We start from the raw sequence: 23,977 nt of genomic DNA on the forward strand, positions 1-23,977 counted from the left end.
TGATTATTGGCAAAGGAAAACACTCTAAGGCTGAATTAAACTGTTACGGCAAGGACATTAAATATATGTTTTATTAAAAGTCGAGAGATTTTAAAATAATATGACTACATCCAAAAGCTTTAATAAAACTTTCATTGAAGGATTTGCATTATTCACATTTAAGGGAAACAAAAAAACCATCTGAACAATATTAGGCCTTTAAATTCTGCATTTTTTCAGGTAAATTTATCCATTGAGTATACACGTATATAATTGAATATACGTGTACTCAATTTTATAACAAACGTTATAACAGTAACTAGCCAAATTATTGCCAATTGAAGCAAATACAATTTTGATAGAGAGGTTATGCAGAAAATCAGGCAGTTCTTAAGTACCGGTAATGTAAACAAAATTTTATCGTTGTAAAAAAAATACAGAAATTTTTTAACGTACTGGCAACAATGGGTAGTACCATGCAGACTACATTATCATTGACGAAGATCAACATGGACAACCTAATGCGGCTATAAGTGGGAAATATTTGTAGAATACATCTAAAAAACTAGATCAGCTTTTAAAAAATGATAAAATATTTACAAGAAATGTTGATTATATGGAACTGTTAGGTACGTGATCTATAAGTTGAGTCTTTTAAACTCATCGGAAATTATGACTTTTATTAGGTTTTAAATAAGTTATTTGTTTTTAAACAACTACCGTACTTTACTTCATCGAAATTGCTCGATTTCGAGCAACATGTACACTTGTAGTAAATGTTTCATTTCAACCAAGTGTTTGTAGCAAACTGTTAAACTGTCAAACTTCCATTACTATCCAAACTATCCATTATTTCGTAAATTGCCCTTTAAGGTCGTAATTCATTTCTAAAGCGAACTTTCCATATACCTAATGTTAAAAATACCTTAGCTGTACTTATTTGTTTGTTATTCTTTCAATTTATTTCCTTATTAAAATAAGTGTGATTTTTTTTGTATTAGGTACTGTATTCTGTGTTGAAACATGTAGCACATGAAATGATTGATATCACCCCATTTTTCAGGATTCTCTACGGAGAAAATTCGTTTGAGTATTTTGGTGTATGTCTCAAATCAAAGAAATAAAATGACTCTACTTAAATTACTTAACACAGGTTATAAGTAAGGCATATAAGGTTTTCTTAAGTTCTCGATCCTGGAAACACTTTGTTGCAGCATGTTACCTCGAATTGAAGCAGATCGTTTAGCATTCATTAGAAGTCATCAGTTAAAACTGAGAGCAGAAATACCGGTAATGTAAGTGAGCCTTGACCACGCAAATAGAGATATTTAAAATTAGTTTCTAATAAGTTTTTAAACAACTGTAAGATGTAACTAAAACTATTCAAATTTAAGCTTAATGTTTTTCTTGGCATTATGTTTCATACTATGCGGCTCATTGAGCCTCACGGGTTCTCTAGTACCATACAATAATTGAAAATATGATGTCATTTTGAAAAAAAAATGACAAAACTACAACATAGCAGCGCATAAATAAAATATTATTAAAAGCAACAAAGATTAACAATCCATTGAATAAATGAATGGAAAGGGCGTTCCTATCATCCCACAATACGGCGGAGTTTGCAAAAGGTATACTAGTTTTTGCAGGCGTTGTTTCGTATGGTACTCAGCCATACATATACAATAAGTGCCGGCTATGTATAACAAGCTTTACTTTTACATTGATTTCCTTTTGTAAAATCAAATAACTCAATTGTTAATATAAGTGTAGTAAGAAGATTCGTTCACTTCGATCACTCATCTATTATTACAATTAATACAATAATAGCATTCCCTAAAAATTTAAGTTGCCTTTTTAAAAATAAAACTTATTATGATATCTTCTGGCCAAAAGTTTTAATTATCGTTCTGATTTTAAAATATTTATTTAACATTACAAAGTTTAAAGTAAATTATTCACCTACTATAGGAGGGTTTCGAAAAGGGTAATTAACATTCAAAAAATACAAAAGGATTTTTTTTATTTTAAGAAAATAAGTAGAAACCAGATTTATTTATCTTAGTGGCAAAAATGCTATACAAATATATAGCACGGGTTACTTTTGTATAAGTCTTACTCTTATCCCATTTAAATACTATAATAATGATAGTATCAATAAACAAATGCATATTAGTTATGTAAAGGAGACTTTGTCCTGACCGCACCAGCCTAACAGATGCGTTGGCCACTGGCAACAAGGTCTACCGGCAGCAAACACGACTACATCCCCTTCACCCGTCACGGAACTGGTTTAGCTCGGACATTTCGCACCACCAATCGTAGGTCAGGTTGGTGGTCGTAGACCTTGTTGGCCGCGGACCTTGGCGCGTCCCCAAACAGCTGTTAATATTTAAATTGTGTTTTTCTGAATTTGTCAAAATGAAGTATTTGCTATGGTTTTTTTCTGATTTTAGAATCAATTTTCTTCTGCATCGTGTCATGTTTTGCAATATAATTTTCTATCGCAAAATCAGTGGGAAATCCTTATATCACAGTAACTCTTAAAATAATTTCTTATGGAGTTAACTTATGTCTATTGTAACTTATTGGTCGGTTTCTGCATTTTTTACCACTTCTTGGAGGTTGTACGTAGGCGTTTTGCATGTAGATGATGTTCTTTGGCGTATTGCATCTGTAGACGATACTTGGGTTGGTGTAATTATTACAATGGAAAAAAGCGAGAAATCCTGGAAAATTTAATTGATATAGGCCTACTAAAAATATAACTGAATTAACACTGCTACATTTCTTGAGCAATCATTGAAAGAGCCGATTTGCAAACAATGGAAACATATAAGAATGTCATAGAACACAATCAAATAGAAGAAATAGAAATAATGTTTTTTCCTTAGTTTATAATCGTTAATATATAATCTAATGCGACTATGAGTGGGAAACATTTGTAGAAAACTCTAAAAAACAAGATCAGCTTTTGAAAAAAAGATAAGATAGTATTTACAAACAATTTTGATTATATCTAACTGTTTTGTACGTCGTTAACATCGTGAGTATTTCCATAATCTTTGATTGAGTTGACTTTTATAAAGTTATCGGAAATTATTCCGTTATTCGTTTCAAAATAACGCCTGTAATGCTTCGCAATTGCTCGAATTCGAGCAACAGGTACACTAGTCAATATTATAACGGAATCCTGCTCTTCAATGCTTTGCCGAATCATCTAAAAATTGAGTCAGACCCTGTCATTTTTTAAAAAAATCTCCGGAAATTACTAATATCTAAATGCTATTACCATGTCCGTGAGTTTATTGCTGACGGGCAGTCTTGGGCATAATGGGCCGTATTAATAAAAAGAAGGATATGCTCAAAAGGAAAAGGTATGGAGTATAAGCATTTGCTTCTAGTAAAAGGTAGAAGTAAAAGCATATCCTTCAAACCGTATTAATAATGATTACCTTTTCCTTGTGAGCAAATCCTTGTGCTTGGAAGTAAATGGTCCTTTAGAAACAACACATGTTAAAACATGTTAATCAGCTGTTTACATTGTCGAGCTTATTAGTCAGGTTAAATATATTTCTAAACCTGTCTATTTTTGTCTACTGATATCCCTTGAAGTCTTAGCTGTGCCAACGCTGTGTGGTGGTTTTGTATCCGGTTTTAAGTTTGTGCAACGATTAAGTGGAAGCCTAAAATGTATTCAAGTGAAAGTGAAAATGAAAATAGTAATGATTGTACTGGTACAAATGAACTAAAGTTTATCGCCGATGAAGTTCGAGCCCACCCGTCAATTCTGGCAAAATCACAGGTTCCTAGTATGAAGAGAAAGAAAGACTTAGCAATATCCCAAGTGCTGCAAAAGTACAAAGGCATATTTGGAAAAGATATAGACGCAAAAATGTTACTAAAAAAGGTGAAAAACATGAAGACGAGGTTGAAAAAGGAAACTGATTTAAATCAAACGGGGAACAAAAAAATCAAATTGGTAGCTTGGGAACAACAGTTACTTGCAGCGATGGAAGGTGAAAACAATCCAGTAATTACCAGGATTGAAGGTAATTTTTAGTATGTAAACACGACAGTCTCACAAAATCGAACAGAGTTTGTCACAATCGAAAAGTTTATTAAAATTTATGGTATATAATATCTATCGTTAAAGTCAAACACACTGTTCATTTTACATTTTTAACTAGTAATTATTGTTAGTAATCCAAATTCAGCGTTTCCATGCTTCAGATTCAAACCTTTATTTTTATAATTATGAAACTATACCAGTTGGCGAGATCGCCCGAAATATGTAAGATAAAAATACCTTAAAAACAAAAATGTATACGTCTAATAACACTTGTAATTATTTCACACTTATACTGTTGACTTACAAGACGGTAGATACATATAAAAGTTGGTAAGTGGTGATCGATTTCGATTGGACACTCCATCGAAAAAGAAAATGATTGAGTGTCCAATCGAAATCGATCGCCACTTACCAACTGTTATATATATTTACCGTCTTGTAAGTCAAAAGTATTAGTGTAAATATATTATTATAAGTGTCATTAGACGTATATATACTTTTGTTTTTATGATTCTATTTTAAGTAATTTTCTAATTTAACCCAAGTTGAATAAATGGTATATTGTTCATTTTAAGATAAAATATATTTAAACAAATTATATTAATACAATTCTAATAACCTTATTGAATGGTATTTAGGCTCTATGCAAATTGGAGTAAAAAAGCCAAAATTTCCTGAAGGAACAGTGGGAACCTCATCATCATCATCAACTATTAGTGATGTTTAAATGTTTGAAGATGTTCAAATTGATAAGGTAGTCGAGAGAAATATGCCAATTCCAAGAAAATCTCCAATAGATCAATTCGAAACGGAAGAAACGAGAAAACTACCGACTAAGGAGTTGCAGCGGTTAGTTTTGCTCCACCAACTCAAAACAGCAAAACTGCAGCAAGATTATTACAGTAAAAAAATTCAATTGATGGAAAGCAAACTATTTAATGTAAACACAAATGACAAACAAACAAATATTGCTGTTGAAGGTGAGAAATGTTATGCTATTTTGTAGTGAAAGTTGTATTATTGTTTGTACAGATTAGAAATTAACATTTAGCTTAAAATAACATTTAATTATAAACTTGTTTAAGAATATTTAAAATATTGTTTGATGTGTGGGTTTTGTTACTTAATAAAATTGTCTTTCTTAAATCAATTGACTTATTATTTCAGCCAAGTTCCTTCTCACTGCTTGTCCTTCGTGACGCAGATTACCTCTGATCTCTGCATCAGCCGCAATATCGCCCAAGTCTTCATCCTCTTCAAGGATATCCTCATCGTGTTCAAAATCAGGGTCGCCTAAACTTTTTGCAATATTGTGCAACACAACACAAGCAACTATGATTTTTGGTACTTTTTCAAGTTTGACACGACACACATACTGCAGTATTGGAAATCGCCGCTTCAGCTGCCCAAAACACCTTTCTATGACCACCCTTTCTTTTTTTAACAACTTATTAAATTTGCTTTCACTTTCGTTATCTAGAACTGAGAACGGTGTCATCAACCAAGGCTCTAAACCGTATCCGTCATCCCCTATTAGTACAGTGTTACGTGTTGTACGCATGACCTCTCTAACTGGAGAATTTTTCCAAATTCGGGCGTCATGTACGGAACCGGGCCAACTGACATCAACACTTGTGAACATCTCCTTGCTGTCACATGTCGCTTGAACATTAAGTGTAGGCTTGTTTTTGCGGTTGATGTATCCCCATGAAGTCTTGGTTTTAATACTCCTACATGTGTACAATCAATCACTCCAATTGCTGTTGGGAATTGGTATTTATTTTGCCATGATTCCTTAGCCTGGATTATTTCATCAAGAGTAGTGGGGAATCTTATCCAGTAATCAGCCTTCTCAACAATTTTATCGACCACGGCACTCACGGTTAGCGATACCATGCTTTGCGATACCCCAAGTTCCTCTCCGATTCCACTTTGATATCCTGGATTTGCCAAATATCGTAAACATACCTTCATTCTTTGTTCAGATGAAAGAGCGCCTCCTCGGGATTCATCAACCTGGCCTAAAAAGTAGTTTGATAACCACTGTACATTATTTTCTTCAAAGCGAAATAACATTTTAAAGTCTCTGGTTTGTGGGCTTTTTCGTTCTTTGTAAAACTTAACCTCTCTTACGTTCACTACCTCTGCCATGTTGCACTAAACACCACCACACACCTTTTACTTCAACGTATAATCTGCTACTGACCAGATGCATCATGATTGAAGGATTTACTTCAAAGAAAAAGTAAATGGTGAGTTTTATTAATAACCATTTGCTCAAGTCATGAGCAAAACCTCAAATTTCTATAGATTACCTTTTACTTCTAAAGCAAAAGGTTTTGCTTTAGTTTTTATTAATACAGATTGAAGGATTTGCTCGAATTTTCGCAAGTAAAAGGTTTACCTCATCTTTATTAATACGGCTCAATGGGTGAATTTCCAAAAAAATTAAAATGTAAATAGCTTATGGCATGTAGTATAAGGAATTTTGTAAATATTTGATTTATTACTGTTGACATAACCAATGCATGTAAATTATGTAAATTTGGTTGAATAAATTACTTATGACTTATTACTTATAAAATATGTTCATAAACAAGCAAACTACAACAGTTATTTATTTTCCATCAGAATAACATAGGGATTTTTAATTAAAAATTGTTTTGAATTTTTTCCGTAACCATTAGGCACATAATAATGCTTGAATATACTAAATATTTTTTAAGCTCTACTAAATAGTTTGGAAAAAAATTAAAAAAATTCATGTTTTTAGGGCAAAAATGGGAAAACCCAATTTTTACCATAAATAACCACCGTTCCCATGGTCCGATCATGCTAGTTCACAAACTCGTTCGAATAAGTGTAGGTTTACACTTTTATACAAAATTTCATCAAAATCGGATCATTTTTGCTCGAATTATCGTGCTAACAGACACACACATAGCCTATATGAATTTGAACGGACGGTGTTTTTGTCCTCTAGTCACCTCAATACAAAATAGTAAATCGGTCTGGGGTTCAGGTCTTACCATGAGTACCACGGTAATAATAGCTTATTCCCTATATGGGAAATTGGCTAAAAAGTATCATAATGATATTAAAGACTAGATTGTGCTGTTGTCATAGGACAAATAGGAATACAATTACCGGTACACTTTTGAGTTGATTTCATCTACAAATTACCACCAGTGTCTAATGTACTAACTACCATGCATGCAATTAATTAACAGTATTAATGTACCAATTGCAATTTTTATTGTCAAACAAAATCTAGGTAAGGAAAATACTTTAAAGCATAACAATAATATTCAAGCGCACAGCTGATTTCTAGTGTTGAACGTCGGCTCCATAGAGGTATATTTTTTTAAGTTAAGCACTCAATGTTATTTAAATGGGTTTTATTACCTCACCGAGTGAGTTTTTTTCAACTTTACATCACTCGAGAAGTAACGAAGTTGTATACATCACGCTTGGGAGAGGGAAGTTTAACATGGTGGCTTAGGTAAAATATTACAACATTCTTCCCTCCTTAGGAATGAAAGTAGTCCTTCAAATAGACAGGAAGCTTCCGAGGTCTATTGCTTCTTCTAATGGGCTCGTTGTTATTTTTAAACTATTATCTCTACTATTGGATTCGGATAGTTGGACAGTAGGGCCAGAATCTTGTAAAATAGGAGCATCAGTAGTAGTTTCGTCAATCTCGTCCACATTTAGTCGGTAGGTCTTTATTTTCAATGTCTTGCTCATGAGCTTCACTCACCTCACCGAAAGGAGCTAGATGGTGTGTTGAAACAATAGTTTCTCTTCCATCTGGATATCTGATATGGGCGTATTCGGGATTTCCTTCTAAGAGTGTCACTTCTTCTACTATAGGGTCAAATTTTGAAGACCGGTTGAATTTACGTAGAAGAACGGTGCCTGGTGTTAAAAGCCAAGATGGAGTTGATATGCCATTTGCAGAACGTCTTGAATACCAAACATTCTTTCGTGAGGGGTGGTATTTGTAGCCGTACACAACAATGAACGAATAGAGTGAAGAGCATTCGGTAAGACTTCTTCCCATCGAGTAATGGGTAAACCAAGATCTTTGAGAGCTAGTTGATCAGTTTTCCAAATAGTACCATTATAGCGTTCAACTTGTCCATTTCCTCTAGGATTGTATGGGGTCGTCCTGCTGGTTGCAATGCCCAAGGTCATGAGCCACGTTTTCAATTCTTGTGACATGAATCCTGAGCCTCTATCAGAATGAATGAATGATGGAGCACCGAAAACACCAAACAGTTGTTGAAGACATGAAATAACTGAAGATGATGAAGTATCACGACAAGGAAAAACAAACGGGAAACGTGAATACTCGTCTATCACAGTCAGCATGTACTTATTTTGAGAACGAGATGAAAGTGGTCCTTTAAAATCAATATTAAGCCGCTCAAAAGGGGCTGAGGCTTTGATGAGAGTGCCATGGTGTTTATAGAAGTTTGGCTTTACTTCAGCACAGGTACGACATGTAGATGTTATTCGACGCACGTCTTCTACGGAGTAAGGAAGATTCTTGGTACGTATCCAATGGCCAAGTCTTGAAACTCCAGGGTGACATAGTAACTTATGGAGAGAGATAAGTTTTGCATCAGTGGAAGTTACAGTAGATGATACAGAACTGACTCTAGATAGAGCATCAGCTGCGTGATTGTCTTTTCCCGGACGATACACTATGTCATATGAATAGCACGATAGATCTAGTCTCCACCTTGTAATCTTCTCATTCTTGATCTTACTCCCATGTTTTAAATCAAACATGAATGCTGCAGATCGTTGGTCAGTGATGAGTCGAAAGTGTCTGCCTAACAAGAAGTGTTTCCAATGTCTCACAGCCTCAACTATGGCATAAGCCTCCTTTTCGACAGAGGAATGGCGTTTCTCTGAGTCTGACAGAGTTCAGGAGAAGAATGCTACCGGTCGATTTTGTTGACTAAGAGTAGCGGCTATTGTAGTATCTGAGGCATCTGTCTCCACGCAAAATGGAACCGGAACTTCATTATCTATACAGTCCAGAGACGCTTTCTCTTTTATCATGTTTGAGATTCTGGAACGATGAAAGTGCTTCTTCAGATAACGGAAAAGAACCTGGTTTTAGGAGCTTAATCTTTTCGGAAAAGCAGGGTATGAACTTGGAGTACTGAGAGAACATGCCTAAGGCTCTCTTTAAAGAAGCAGTAGTATCAGTGGGTGGGGGAAACTCTAAAAGTGACTGAAATCTCTTAGGATGAGGTCTAATAACACCATCACTGATGGAGTGACCTAGTAGGGTGATATTGCCTAGAGAAAATGAGCTTTTCTCATGGTTCATAGTTAAGTTGTATTTAGAAGCTGTTTGCATATAATTTTTCAGATTTTCATCATGTTCAGTTTGAGTGTGACCACAAATTGTTATGTTATCAAGGTAAGCAAGTGTATCATTCAATTTTTCTTTTCTTATAATGTGATCCAAGGTTCTTTGAAAAGCAGCAACACCGTTAGTTGTACCAAAAGGGATTCTGGTAAACTGGTATAGTTCCCCAGTAGGCTCAAAAGCAGTGTATAGTCGGTCTTTTTCAGGAATAGGGACTTGATGATAGGCACTTCTCAAATCTATCGTACTAAAAACTTTGTAACGAGCAACTTTAGAGATTTTAATGGAAGGGATTGGGTAGGCATCCAATTCTGTGAAGCGGTTTATTGTTCTAGAATAATCTATGACCATCCTTTTCTTGTGATTTTGTGAAGAAGAAACAATAAGCACTTGGGCACGCCATGGTGAATTGCTCTTTTCAATGATTCCATTATTTAACAGCTTATTCACTTCTGCTTCAATGAACTGAGAATCGTTAAGTGAATGGCGAATGGATTTGATAGCTATAGGTTTACAATCAGAAGTCATTCTTTAGTCAATTAAATTGTATAGAAATGAAAGTAATTACCTGAACAGAATAAGGCTTTAATTTACTAAAGAATGACACTTGGAACATGTTAGGAATTGTGTACAAACAGTCAATTAACAAAAACATAAATAACATATGATTCAACAATTTAAACCTAAAGTAAAGAAAGAAAGGCAGAGTATAAAAATAACAAAAATGTTACATCTGATTAACGTATACTTGCAATATCATGAGTCAATGCTAAGTCTAAGTTCTTGTAAATGAGATCTCTGCTTGTAGTATATCTGAGGTCAATGGTACATCTGGTTCTCATAAATTAATTGTCCACTTGCAGTATCCAATTCCAATGGTATATTTGGATTGGATCACATAAATAGAATGCCTTGTTGCAGTATCCAAAGTTAATGGTCTATTTATTTGGTTCACATAATTGAGATGCCTATTTGCAGTATCCAAAGTTAATGGTTCATTTGTTTCACATAAATGGAATGCCTATTTGCAGTTTCCAAAGACAATGGTAACTTATGTCTGGTTTGGAATTTATACTTGCAGTATCCAAAGTCAATGGTATATTTAGGTTTTTTTTACAGTGACAAAAAACCAATAATTTGGTTCATATAAATATAATAGCTATTTGAGTATAATAAGTCAATAATGCATTTTTTAGCTTAATTCCGGTGGCCCTAATTGGTTATTGATTTTGTAGTAAATTATGCTCAACGATATTATTCCCCGATTGTTCTTCTTTTTTGTTCTGTACTTGTGATGAGCTTTTTTGAAATTTTGATGATTTGTTTGATAACATATGTTAAGACTTTTTTGTTTATGTATTTATTGTTATCTTGCAAATAATGTCATGGGGGCCAATAAACCCATAAGATAGATACCCATAAGATAGGTCCATGATTATTAAAAATTTAAATTCATGTAGAGAAAAGCCCTTCAGTCCGATTTGTACCATTTATGAATTATACCTTTCCACAGTTGGTAACTATGACTGTGCTAAATTTATGCAGATGGCTTCAGCCGTCCAGGAGGAGTATTTGTAAAAAAAAAATACAGGAGTGTAATTTAAGAGCTTTGCTCAATAAGATACTTGCAGCTGTACCCGTGCTTTGCATTGCGGAGTGAATGCAAAAGAGAAAATTTGTCTCTCTGAAAAAAAAAATGATTCCACAGAATTTCGTCTACTGCTTATACCCAGAACCCAGTGAAATTGTTAAGGCCGGATAATTTCTATTATCTTTATATAGTTGTGTCTGAGTTTGAGTTAATATATCTGTTTTGTGCCCCTTGAACCCAAAAAAGTTATGTCTGTCCATGTGTAGTGTATGTGTGTGAGTGTCTGTCTGTCTGTGTGTGTGGATGTGTGTACAGAGATATCTACAGACCACACTTGAAGTCCAATTTTGGTGAAATTTGGTTTTTAGATACTAATCCATGGTATCTCCAGGCGTTTTTTCTATTTTTCTATTTTAATTTTTAATGGTGGTTTCCCCATAACATTTATGGAAAAATCAAGTTTTTATCAAAAATGGCTTGAATGATTTTGATAAAAAAAACTGTACCGGTAGATAAAAAAAAATGTTGTAGTCATTGAAACTCTGAACAAAATGGTAGAACTTCCATTCTTGTAAAGTTATGGCTCTAAAGTTATTGTAATTTATGTTATTTTCCCATTAAAAGCCCATCAAATAAAAGATACCCTGCTGCAGCAAACCTGTCAATCAAATGTATTTCCATTTGCCTGGATTGATTTTCAATTAATCTATTTATCTCCTTGCCCCAGTAGTGGATCAATAAAGTTGACGTTATAAATTAACATTAGGTTTGCTGCTACAGGGAAACTAATAAACTGTGTTTTTTATCAAAATATTAATAGCTTAGTATAAAATAAATAAATTTGCCAATTTTGATCAAAATATATCCATAAACAAGCCAACTACAACATTTTACAATATTCTCTATAAGATTGACACGGGAATTTTAAATGAACAATTTTTTTTAGTTTTCTCTGTAACCAATAACAAGAAATGTTGATTATATCGATCTGTTATGTACATCTTGAGTATTTCCATAATCTTTGAGTCAAATCTTTTAAAGTCATCAGAAATTATGACTGTTATTTGTTTTAAAATAATGCATGTAATGCTTAGCAATTGCTCGAATTCGAGCAAAAGGTACACTAAATTAAAGACTTCCTGCTTAACATGTCTGTCACGATTTTATTTGTTCAATTGGCGTTCTTTTGGTTAGTTGAAATAACGTTAATTATATTTACCTGAGAAAATGTAGAGTAAAAGGCCTAACATCAGGCCATTTTTTTTTGTAGGAAATTTTTTTCTACATTTTGTCAAGTGATTTTAGAAGAATATCCAACGGTTGTTCAGTTGGTTTATTGTTTCCCTTAAACGTAAATAATAATTAAATCCTTCAATGAAAATGTTAGTAAGGGTTTCTTAGATATAGTCGTTGGCTATTCTTCTAAAATCACTTGACTTTTATGGAAACATAGATTAAATGTACTTGACGAACCAGATTTATTTAGCCTTAGAGGGCTTGCCTCTGCAATAATCACAAAGTTAAGTCCATTTTTTCTACTAAAATTATAGCACTTCAGCTAACATCCTCGTTCATTGTTTGTAGGAAGCTTCATCTTGTAGGTGTTCTTCATTATACTATGTAGGCTAATAATGATAATATATTCTTAAAAAAAAACATTAGGTCTATTTCTCCCACTTTTTGTTTTTCTATAGTTTACAAATCGGTTCTTTCAATGATTGTCAAGAAAAACAGTTCTGTGTCAGTTCAATGTACTTTATTTCCATAATATATCAAATTGACCTGTCTCGGTAAAATTAAATTTTTGTAGGAAGCTTCTGTCGTTAAAATTAAATTTTTGTAGGAAGCTTCTGTCGGTAAAATTAAATTTTTGTAGGAAGCTTCTGTCGGTAAAATTAAATTTTTGTAAGAAGCTTTTAGTTGAACTTTTTTTACAGCATTTATTTCTGGCTTAATGTAGACATTATACACAGAAGTGTTAACAAAATTAATAAGAAATTAACTATAACTAGTGTACATGTTGCTCGAAATCGAGCAATCGCAAAGAAGTAAAAGAGTTATGTAAAAACAAATAGCTTATTTAAAAACAAATCTAAGTTATAAATTCCAATGAGTTTAAAAGAGTCAACTCAAAAATTAGGTTTAATGATACTACTCACAATGTACTTAACAGTTCAATATAATCAACATTTCTTGTAAATATTTTATAATTTTTTAAAGGCTTTTAGTGTATTGTAGAAATGTTTCCCATCACTTATAGCCGCAATAGGTTGTCTATGTTGGTCTTTGTCAATGATAATTAGGCGCCTTAAAATAAGAAAATAAATAGCAAAACCTAGAAATAATTAGAACACAGATGAAACCATTGTTGTTCGATAGTGAAAAGTATTGTGAATAACATATCAAAAGTCTCCAAAAATATCTTTGGCGGCAAAATCCAGTAGTTTTTTTTGCTTTTTATTAAAATTCTGACTTTCCAATCAATATTGGTGAAAAGTCGTCAATACATTTAATGTTCCTCCTGAAATTACCTTTAAAATGATACCAAATACATGTACCTACAACAAAAAATAAACCCCGTAGGAATAATAAAATATTTCAAATAAAAATATTTGTTATAAATTAATGTAATAGCATAGATGAAGTAATATAATGGTAATAGTCCATAAGCAAACTAAAAATAACGTACACAGGGATCTCATAAAAATTTGCAAGTAAACATTTTATGGTTTTATTTTTATTGTTGTGGTGTGCAGAGTGACATACCAAAAGTTGCAAAAAATCAGTCCACGGGAAACCCCTAAATTAAGGAAAAAATGGCGGCTTTTCCCAATTTTGGAAAAATTTTGCAAAAAAAAGATATCACGTGTTTTTTGCGCATTTTTCGAGATATTGACTTGGAACCACGACCGATATTTTTTGGATGGTCCGTACTTAATTTCAATAGGGGACGCTTTTGGGGCCGCCATCTTGGATCAGCCATTTTGGATCTGCCATATTGGATATAAATATTTTTTAATGTAATTATAGTGTTGTGACACATCATTATGAACTAGATTTCCACGCTGATTTCAATGCTGAAATCAGTTTTTAAATAGGGTTTTATGATTTTAAGATATATAAAAACTAAAACTCTCTCCCATACATTTCTTATGGACGTTTCGTACTTTGACAATCTAAAAACACATTGAAAACTACCACAGCCTAAGGTTGTACCATCAGGTTCAAGTATGTCGTGGAAATAGTTCACCAGCAGATCCAACAGATTGGAAGTGGTGTTTGACTGATGGTACATATGACTAACTTACTTATAAATAACTGTACTTACAAATAACTGTAACTGTGTAACTTGGAAATTATATTTAGATAAATATAGGATATGGCCTTTAAAAAATTTCAACAAAACGTTTTATGGTTTTATTTTGTAGTGTTGTGCAGAGCGAAAACGGGAAAACTCGTCATAGCTATTCGTTCAAGTACTGACTTTTATTTTAGCTATGGATTCCTTATTGGGAGTTATTTAGAATTGGGGATAAATGTCTTTAACTAAATACAAATTTCAAAACAGCAATAATTCATTCAATAGTTCGTTGAAGGTAGGCCTACATGATTTGTTTTAAATTTGTCATGTGTAATTTAATAATCAATAAAATTAAAGCCAAACATTTACTGAGTATACTTTGATACCAGAACGAACTTGTTATCATATTAGCAACCCGAGATATAAATCTTTGAACAAAAACTGATAAAAAAAGTTTAATTTAATTTTGTGTTGGGGTTTGTACCTCGTCCATTACTAGTCTGTTTTAACTATAAATAAAACAAAATTAAAGCTAACTACAATGAAAGCTCTTTTATCACTGAATATTTCAAGGCTAGAACGAACTACAAGCATTAATAATACTTGGAGAAAAATAATCAAAACACATTTTCAAAGTACGATATGTCCATAAGTGATGTATAGGGGAGAGTTTCGTTTTAATATATCTTAAGCAACGAAAAAACTGATTTAAAAACGGATTTCAGCATTGAAATTAGCGTTGAAATCTAGTTCATAATGATATGTCACAACACCATAATTACATTAAAAAATATTTATATCCAATATGGCAGATCCAAAATGGCTGATCCAAGATGGCGGCCCAAAATAGCGTCCCCTATTGAAATTAAGTACGGACCATCCAAAAAATATTGGTCGTGGTTCCAAGTCAATATCTCGAAAAATGTGCAAAAAACATGTGGTATCTTTTGTTGCAAAATTTGTCCAATATTGGGAAAAGCCGCCATTTTTTTCTTTAATTTGAGGGGTTTCACGTGGACTGATTTTTTTGCAACTTTTAGTATGTCACTTTGCACACCACAACAATAAAAATAAAACCATAAAGTGTTTAATAAAACCATAAAGTGTTTACTTGCACTTGCAAATTTTTATACAATCCCTGTGTCTGTTTTTTTTTTTTTTTTAGTTTGCTTATGGACTATTACATCAATTTATAACAAATATTTTTATTTGAAATATTTTATTATTTCTATGGGGTTTATTTTTTGTTGTAGGTACATGTATTTGGTATCATTTTAAAGGTAATTTCAGGAGGAACATTAAATGTATTGACGACTTTTCACCAATATTGATTGGAAAGTCAGAATTTCAATAAAAAGCAAAAAACTACTGGATTTGGCCTGGAATGGGGGTGTTCCACCAAAGATATTTTTGGAGACTTTTGATATGTTATTCACAATACTTTTCACTATCGAACAACAATGGTTTCATCTGTGTTCTAATTATTTCTAGGTCAAACCATATATTCAGGGGCCTAAATGTAGTCTGCATGGTATCACCCATTGTCACCAGTACATTTACAAATTTCAGTCTTCATCTTAATAGCACTAAATATCCATTATAGGTCTCGCTAAGTTGAGGCAGCCCAGACGGACGGGCAGGGTCATTATCGGCCGGTACCGCCCGACCCTTTATAATCCGATTAGTGATACTTCCGTGAACGCTCTAGTTCCATAATTGTCATTAACAAAGCTAAAAACCGATGTATAAATTTAATTTAACAAACATTTGGATTTTGGGATCTACACTACTTTGTTTTTTGTTTATAGCTCACAAACCGTAAACATTGTCCGATTTTGATGGGACAAAAACGGAAATGTTTGTTAAATCGACGTTATTAATGTAAAAGACTAAATTTATACATCAGTTTTTAAGAAATACGAAATACGAAACTTTAAAGGGACCCAGGGCCTCACTCTCTAATTATTTCCATAAAAAGAAAGTTTCCTGCACAACTTCACGTTACGGTCTTTCTAATGACACCAAAAACATGTCAATCGGTTCAGTAGTTTCGGAGGAGTAATTGTCACAAAAAACCTGCTTGCGTATTAAATAAGTAATAGAAGATAACATCGTGGGTTCGCTCAAACCTGAGACACTCTGTAACATAATTAATTTAGAGAATAATTTAATCGTCTTTAGGCTTCATTCATCCAATAGATCTTGAGGCAGCCTTCCACGTAGCCTCCTGTTCTCAGTTGCTTCACCAAGATGAAAAGTGAATGCACCAGGAACATTGTTTAAAGATTTTAGAAATTTTGAGGTGGTTTTTTCAATAAAGGCCGAGATAGACTCCTTCTGTCGGTAAAATTAAATTTTGTAGGAAGCTTTTCCTTGAACTTAAATATTAATAGCAATTAAATTATCCTTATCCAGCTGATCATAATGTAAACAAAGATGTTCTTCTTAAAGAAAACATGGGAACTTTAAAAGCCACAAAGGGGCAGAACCCAAGGGACTTTAAAAAATGTAAGGTCAGTTTGCAAATCTACGCAACACGCTCTTTCCAATGAGCCGTCAATTCGAAATTTTTTTTAGGTAAACAATGTCTTCAACTAGTTATCTTGCAAGGTAAAACAATAATCGTTTGTATTTTTTTATCGTGTTGCGTGGATGCGTATTATATTTATCGTTATTTAGGAAGATCTTTATGAAAAATTTTATGTTTTTACATTCGGCAGTCAGTACTTTTTGTTAGCGAATTTTCCATATAGGGAATAATCTATTACTGTAGGTCTCATGGTAAGATCTAGACCCGGGACCGATTTAATTGTTATTTTTGAGGTCCCTGGAGGCCAAAAACACCATCCGTTCAAATTTATATACATATAATAAATTTATTTTTTGATAGCTCTGTTCACTTTTTAGGGATACTGTTCCAATACATAAGCCTAAGTGAAAAAATAAAAACCAGAGTACCATGAAAATTATTTTTATTTAAACTGATACGTATTTTGGCACTAAGGCCATGATCACAGTATGAAAAAATATGTAAACAAATAAAAATAAATAAATAGTTAAGGGTGCGCTCTACCTCTCCGCCACACGCTAATGCAAGCTTGCATTCCTAGGGTTTAGGATCTCCACCATTGTCAGCTTAGTTATTAACAGATTTAAAATATATTTATGTTAATTTATTCATTTCTTATCTGTAGGCTTGTAGTTTTTATTTTTTTGATAATAGTAGATTTTTAAGTGGGAAATGACTAGTAAATGCTTCTAAATAAGCGTTTTTCTAAAGCATTTGACAAAATCTTGGCCTCGCCAAGTTTGCAAAACTTGTCGGCGAGGTCCAATTGATTCACAAAAATTTAACAAACAAAATTTACATTTTTTTTCTTTTTTCTTTTTAACAAATATAAATATTTCTAGCGCTACTAATTCCATGGCGGTTTGTGGCAGGCACCTATATAAGTTGTACATAATAATGGCAGCAGAAATGTAAAATTCTAATACAGTATAATATTGTAATATTGTCATAGTCCAGTAACCATAATCTTTCGTAAATACGCAAATACCATTAGCTGCTTCCAAACAAAACAGCTGTTACAACACCACTTTCGACGTTGCCACTTCGAAGGAACCCACTTAAAAATGTACAGATATAGATTTTTAAATAATATTGATTCGGGTTTCAATTTTGTATGTTTAATTTTTAATATTTTAATAAATTTATGTTCATAAATTTAAATTTAATTATTTATTTATTTTACATTTTAACGGACAACTCCATTTTTTCACTTTTGAACAATAAGAAAGAACTCAAGATACTGACGAACATGCATATAAATGTTTAACCAAAATAAAAATGCCTAAATATGGCTAAATATGAAGTATAGATGGCAATGACAAATGACAAAAGAATTTTGGTTACAGTTGATGATGATTTTGGAATGTGTAAATTGTGGGGTCCCCTTCGGCCTTCTACCCTTTGTTTTCTTTTTAAATATATATAGCAATATTTATTGAAGGGCAGATAAGGGGATTACAATGGTCCCTATGGGTTACATGCAGTTTTAATGATGTTGACATAGAGACGTATAACAAATGTTGTATAGTAATATTAACAAGCTCTTTTAGGAAGATCACGAGATACTTCCTCGATGGGAACCTTACGATAGGGAAGACCGTTCCTGACACCCACCATTCGGAGAAATCTTCTTTGAATAGACTCTAGTTCCTCTATGAGAAACTTCTGGTGGGGGTTCCATACTGGAGAGCCATATTCAAGGATTTGGCGTACCAAAGCGCAGTACAAAGTCTTTAAGGCCGTGTCGCTTAAGCCTTTTGAGAAGCGGGAGACAAATCCGAGCATTTTGTTTGCTCTGCTGCAAATGTTTCGCACATGCAACTCAGGGTTCAATGAAGGTAACAATGTGACACCGAGATCCTTTACCTGCAGTTCACGAGTTAAGGGCTCACTGCGTATGTTGTACTCGTGGACAATGGGGGAGAGATTACGGTGGAAGGTCATCACTTGACATTTCTTCAATAAAAATCAATAAATTTTAAAATTTTAAATCAATAAATTGCGAATTAATGAGCTGATGTCACCTGTCTGCCATGTTATCTTACGGGACGTCTACCGCTAAACAACGCCACTTGCGACGTTGACAATTCTACCAGGCCGCGGCATGCAGTTAAAGGCGACCATGTGCACGTTGTCACCTATGAGCGATGTGGCGGGTCGACGTGCCACCCAGGGCTAGGGATATACAAAATGTATATCCGTAACCAAATTGTATATCCCTAGCCCTGCGTGCCTCCCCGACAACCCACCAGTGAATTACTTTTTTAGTGAATTACTGATCAAGTCATTGTCTTGCTTGGATGGAAAAAAACTAATATTAAAGATGTGAAAGATTGGAGTAGGTCAATAAAGTATTTTGATATATGGGAGTATATGTTTAATCTATGACCATTGACCTAACTAATAACATTTAAATAGCTTCAAGAATGAACATTTAAGATTAAGATTTAAGAATGAACATTCAAGAGTGAATATTTAAAACTTCATAACATATGCACGCAAAATATTTAATTGTCAATACCGTACCTAATAACAAATAATCAGCTTCAGCACACTTACAACACTTTAATTTTCATAATCATAAAACACCTTTTCAAACAGCTCAAGTCAAAAGTAAACAAACAGTAAAGAATAAACACCTTTACAAAATCACAATGCACAGTTCGCAACTGTAACTGTTGAAAGAAACAACTATCTAATCAAATCATTCTTTATTTTGTATTTTCATTAAGAATAATACAATGGCGTCAATAAAAATACAATAATATAACTTAAAACTAGTGGCTACAAGAGTTTTTTTGCTTAACAATATCATGAAAAATTTATTTCGAGTTAATGATTCGGATCGGATTCAAGGAATTCCTTCAAGGAGTAGGCAGTTCTGTCTATCAGCCACTTGTGAAGTTGTGTTTTCAGCGGTTTTCCCTTCAGTGACTTCAGTGATGGTGGTAGGCTATTGTGAACTTTGCGGCCAGTGTAGGATGGTTTTCTGGCGTACTGCGTGGTGATGTACTGGCAGAATGAAGTCGTTTCCTCGCCTGGTGTTGTAAGTGTGAAAATTTGCACTTTTTGGCAGATCAGACTCACTCACCAGAAGGACTACTGCTTTGATGTAAAGATTTACAACAGTTAGAATGCCAAGCGGTCTGAAAGCTTCCCTGCAGCTGCCTGAGGGTTGAAGGTTGGCAAGTATACGTATCGCTTTTTTCTGCAGCTTCAATACTCTGTTAAGGTTGCTTTCAGTAGTCCCGCCCCAGACAACAAGACCATATTGTATATGTGACTCCATTAAAGCATGGTACGCTGTTTTTGCTGATAATAAGTCACCAACCCATCTAATTCTTCTTACCACGTGTACACCAGTGCGGAGTTTCTTACAAAGATCATCGATGTGATTGTTCCAGGTAAGGCCAGTATCTAGTGTAATTCCTAATAATTTGAAATTTTGTACAGTTTTCACATCTGTTAGGTCAGCTATTTGCTCTGTTTTACGGCTGAAATTCATTCGAACAGTTTTTGTATGGTTGAGGGCCAGATCATTTTGTTTGCAGTAGATTTTTGCTCTGGTGAGTGTGGTGAGAGAGTCTGTGTTCAGTTGTTCTGCACTGTTGTTGTGCAAGAGGATAGTAGTATCGTCTGCGTACATGATACTTTCAGACGTACTGTTTGCCTTGATCATGCTAGGGAAGTCATTTGTAAATAGAACATACATGACAGGGCCAAGCACAGACCCTTGTGGGACTCCTCTCTTGACCGGCTGTGGCTCTGATATGTATGTTTTCTTCATTCCATTGGATGATTCTTGAGTTTCGACAACCTGCGTTCGTCCGTGAAGGTAGTTAGCAAACCATGCATTCGCCCTGCCTTTAATTCCAAGGGATGCTAGTTTTCTTGTGATTAGCTTGTGGCCCAGACAGTCAAATGCCTTGCTGTAGTCAAGCATTACTGCTGAGGCATGTTTGCGTTCTTCTAGCTGGTCGATGATGAACTCAACAATATTTGTAAGTGCACTTGAGGTGGACCTTCCCTTAATGAATCCATGTTGGTTTTGGCTGATGAGTTTTTCTTCTGCAAAAAAAGCCATTAATTGGGTTAGAACAATTTTTTCAATTACTTTGGAGAATACGGATATGAGTGAAATAGGGCGGTAGTTTTCAACATCTGTAGCAGAGCCTTTTTTGTGTTTAGGGTATATTTTTGAGATCTTCAGCAGGGATGGGAACTGGCTTAGCAAAAAAGATTTATTGATGATAGTTGCTAACGGAATCACCAGTTGATTTGCACAGTGTTTTACAGCTTTAGCTGGGATCTCGTCAATTCCACACGATAGCTTGGGTTTTAAGGTTGCTATGGCGTCTTTTACATCTCTGATGGTTACGGGTTGAAACTGAAATTGACGTGGGTTTGTATCTTTGCTTGGTGAGTGATTTGACTGTTGATTTGTGGTTAGGGTTTTTTCGCCAATCTGAGAGAAGTAGAGGTTGATATGGTTTGCTATAGTTTTAGGATTTTCTTCCAGCTGTCCGTCGATTTTTAGTTGAAATTTGTGTTCCAGTGATTGTTTGGTTTTACGCCCAGAGTTTACGACATTCCACAAGGCTTTGGATTTATTTTGTGATCGAGCAATATGGTTGGATATAGCTTTTTGTTGAAGATTTCTCAATTTTAGGTCATAATCTTTTTTTCTAGCAGTCATGATGGCTTTATCAGCAATAGACCCTGAGATCTGAAATGCTTTCAGGGAGTTCAGATAGATCTCTTTTAAGTGACTTGCCTGTTCGTCACGGTATGCGCTAGGTTTTGTTTTTCTTCTGGGTCTTGTCTTTTTAATGGGGCATGAGTGGTCCAGGGCCCTCCTCACTGTTTCATAGAAAAGCTTGTAGGCATCATCAGCATCCTGAGCATTTTTTACATTGTCCCATTGCTCCCCTTTTAAGGTTTGTTTTAGTGTGTTGAGATTCTGAGTGCAAAAGTTTCGTTTTAAGCTTGCCACTGGCTTTGGTGGTTTTTCATTGAGGGTGTTAACAGTGCATGTTTGTCCAGTGTGATCAGATAGGCCAGCTTCGAATACGGTGAAGAGGATGTTTGAGTCTGAGATGTTTGTGCAATGGAAGTGGCACTAGTTTTTGTGATTCTGGTTGCTGGGAGGGAAAGTCTTCTGATGTTATGAGTGGATATTTCCTCAATTAATAGTCTATTTCCTGCATTATCTTTCAGTCTGTCAATATTTATATCTCCCATTATGATCAATGATTTTGATTGGGTTTGTGTTGCATCTAGAATGTTGCCAATAGTATCTAGGGCAGGTCCTATAGGGGCGTTTGGTGACCGGTAGACACCAAGGATGTTTAGCTGTTTTTTATCAACTTTTATATTAATCATGGCAGCTTCAGTGGTGAGTTCGTTGCAGTACTCAGCTACATTGACAGGGTTCATTCAGTGTGACGTCTGATTGATGCCGGTTTCTTGGTGTTGAGTGTTCATTAGGACAGGGCCGGTTTAACCCATACGCGAACTACGCGGCCGCATATGGCGCCACGAAAAAGTGGCGCCGTGGCGCCAACGGAACAATTTTTTTTACGTGAACAACCGTAATTTTGTTTATTTTCGCTCAGAGTTCAATTATACCACAATAAAGGCGTTTATTCTGTTTGTACCAACAGCACTTGAAAAATGTGTATATTTGTACAGCACTACAACTCAAGGACTCAATTGCATTTGCAGTTTCGATTTTTTAGTGAGCTGACGCTCGGCAACGTACGGCGCGGCGCCTGTGGGTTTCATTTCACGACTCACTCATGCTCGAGAAGCGCGCAGCGCCAATTGTCACAACAAGAAACTTCCCCCTCCCTTCCCTCCCTTCTGACTCTTATCCTAGAGCAGAGCACTACTTTGTATTGCACTTTTTAGCGAATTTCCCATATAGGGAATAAGCTATTACCGTGGTACTCATGGTAAGACCTGGACGCGGGACCGATTTTTTTTTTCGTTTTGAGGTCCCTAGAGGCCAAAAACACCATCCGTTCAAATTCATATATATATATATATTTATATATTTATATATATATATATATATATATATATATATGTGTGTGTGTCCGTCAGCACGATAACTCAAGCAAAAATGATCCGATTTTGATGAAATTTGGTACAAACGTGTAAACCTACGTTTATTTGAACGAGTTCGCGATCCAGCATGATCGGATCATGGGAACGGGGGTTTACGGGGGGTTTTATGGGGTAAAAATAGGGTTTTCCCATTTTTGACCCAAAAAACATAAAATTTAGCAATTTCTTTCCAAACCATTTTGTAGAGCTTAAAAAAACGAATAATTTAGTATATTGAAGCGTTATTATGCGCCTAATGGCTACGGAGAAAATTCCAAAAAATTGTAAATTAAAAATTCCCATGTTATTCTTATGGAGAATAAGTAAACTGTTGTAGTTTTCTTGTTTATGAATATATTTTGATCAAATTTGGAAAATGTTTTTATTTCTTACTAATTATTAACATTTTACAAAAAAAAAAAAAAAAACAGTTTAACCCTCCCTGATGCAGCAAACCTAAGTACTTGTTAAACTAATTCTATTTAAATCGGGAATATAAATGTTATATTTTTAAGTAGACATTTCAGTGTAAATCCAATCAGTCAAATGGAAATTCGCTTAGTCTGCAGGTTTGCTGCGGCGGGGGTATTTAGTGTATTAGCGTGTATCAGTATCGTAATGGCGTTGTTTTGATGATTTATGATTGTTGATAAGTGAATGATTACGAGGGTTTTAAGTCTAATTTATAATTAGCGCATTAAATAAGAAAAAAGTATAAACTGAATAAATGAGTAAAACATCCAGCGAGCCGATACTAAGAAAACAATGGCAGAAAAAAAAACGTCTGGCACTTATTATAAAAAGGGTAAGGCGAATTTGGAAGAGGAAGATAAAAAACAAGCTAAATCAATGAGTAGATTTTTGTTTAAATCATCTGGTGGCGAGTCCAGTTAGCCCAAAGAAGTCACGATAGAAGGGTATTTACTCAGGGGAGGTATAGAAGAGGCTACGATGACAGCTGTGGGCTT

At 34.3% G+C, this 23,977-nt stretch overlaps 2 protein-coding genes across 2 annotated transcripts; both read right to left on the reverse strand.

The window, feature by feature from the left end:
* Nucleotides 1-5,192: 5,192 nt before the first annotated feature.
* LOC128984353 (putative nuclease HARBI1) lies at nucleotides 5,193-6,460 on the reverse strand. Its single transcript, XM_054403661.1, has 2 exons — nucleotides 6,456-6,460; nucleotides 5,193-5,781 (listed from the first exon to the last, which is right to left on the reverse strand). Exons 1-2 carry the CDS (start codon nucleotides 6,458-6,460, stop codon nucleotides 5,193-5,195), a joined length of 594 nt encoding a protein of 197 aa, XP_054259636.1.
* Nucleotides 6,461-18,434: 11,974 nt separating this feature from the next.
* On the reverse strand, nucleotides 18,435-18,845 carry LOC128984354 (uncharacterized). The gene has a single exon (XM_054403663.1). The coding sequence runs from the start codon at nucleotides 18,843-18,845 to the stop codon at nucleotides 18,435-18,437; it is 411 nt and encodes a 136-aa protein (XP_054259638.1).
* Nucleotides 18,846-23,977: the final 5,132 nt, after the last annotated feature.

Source organism: Macrosteles quadrilineatus, unplaced genomic scaffold (assembly GCF_028750875.1).
Source record: "Macrosteles quadrilineatus isolate MER2022 unplaced genomic scaffold, UCM_ALF_1.0 Scaffold_2__2_contigs__length_208266976, whole genome shotgun sequence".
NCBI classification, from domain to species: domain Eukaryota; kingdom Metazoa; phylum Arthropoda; class Insecta; order Hemiptera; family Cicadellidae; genus Macrosteles; species Macrosteles quadrilineatus.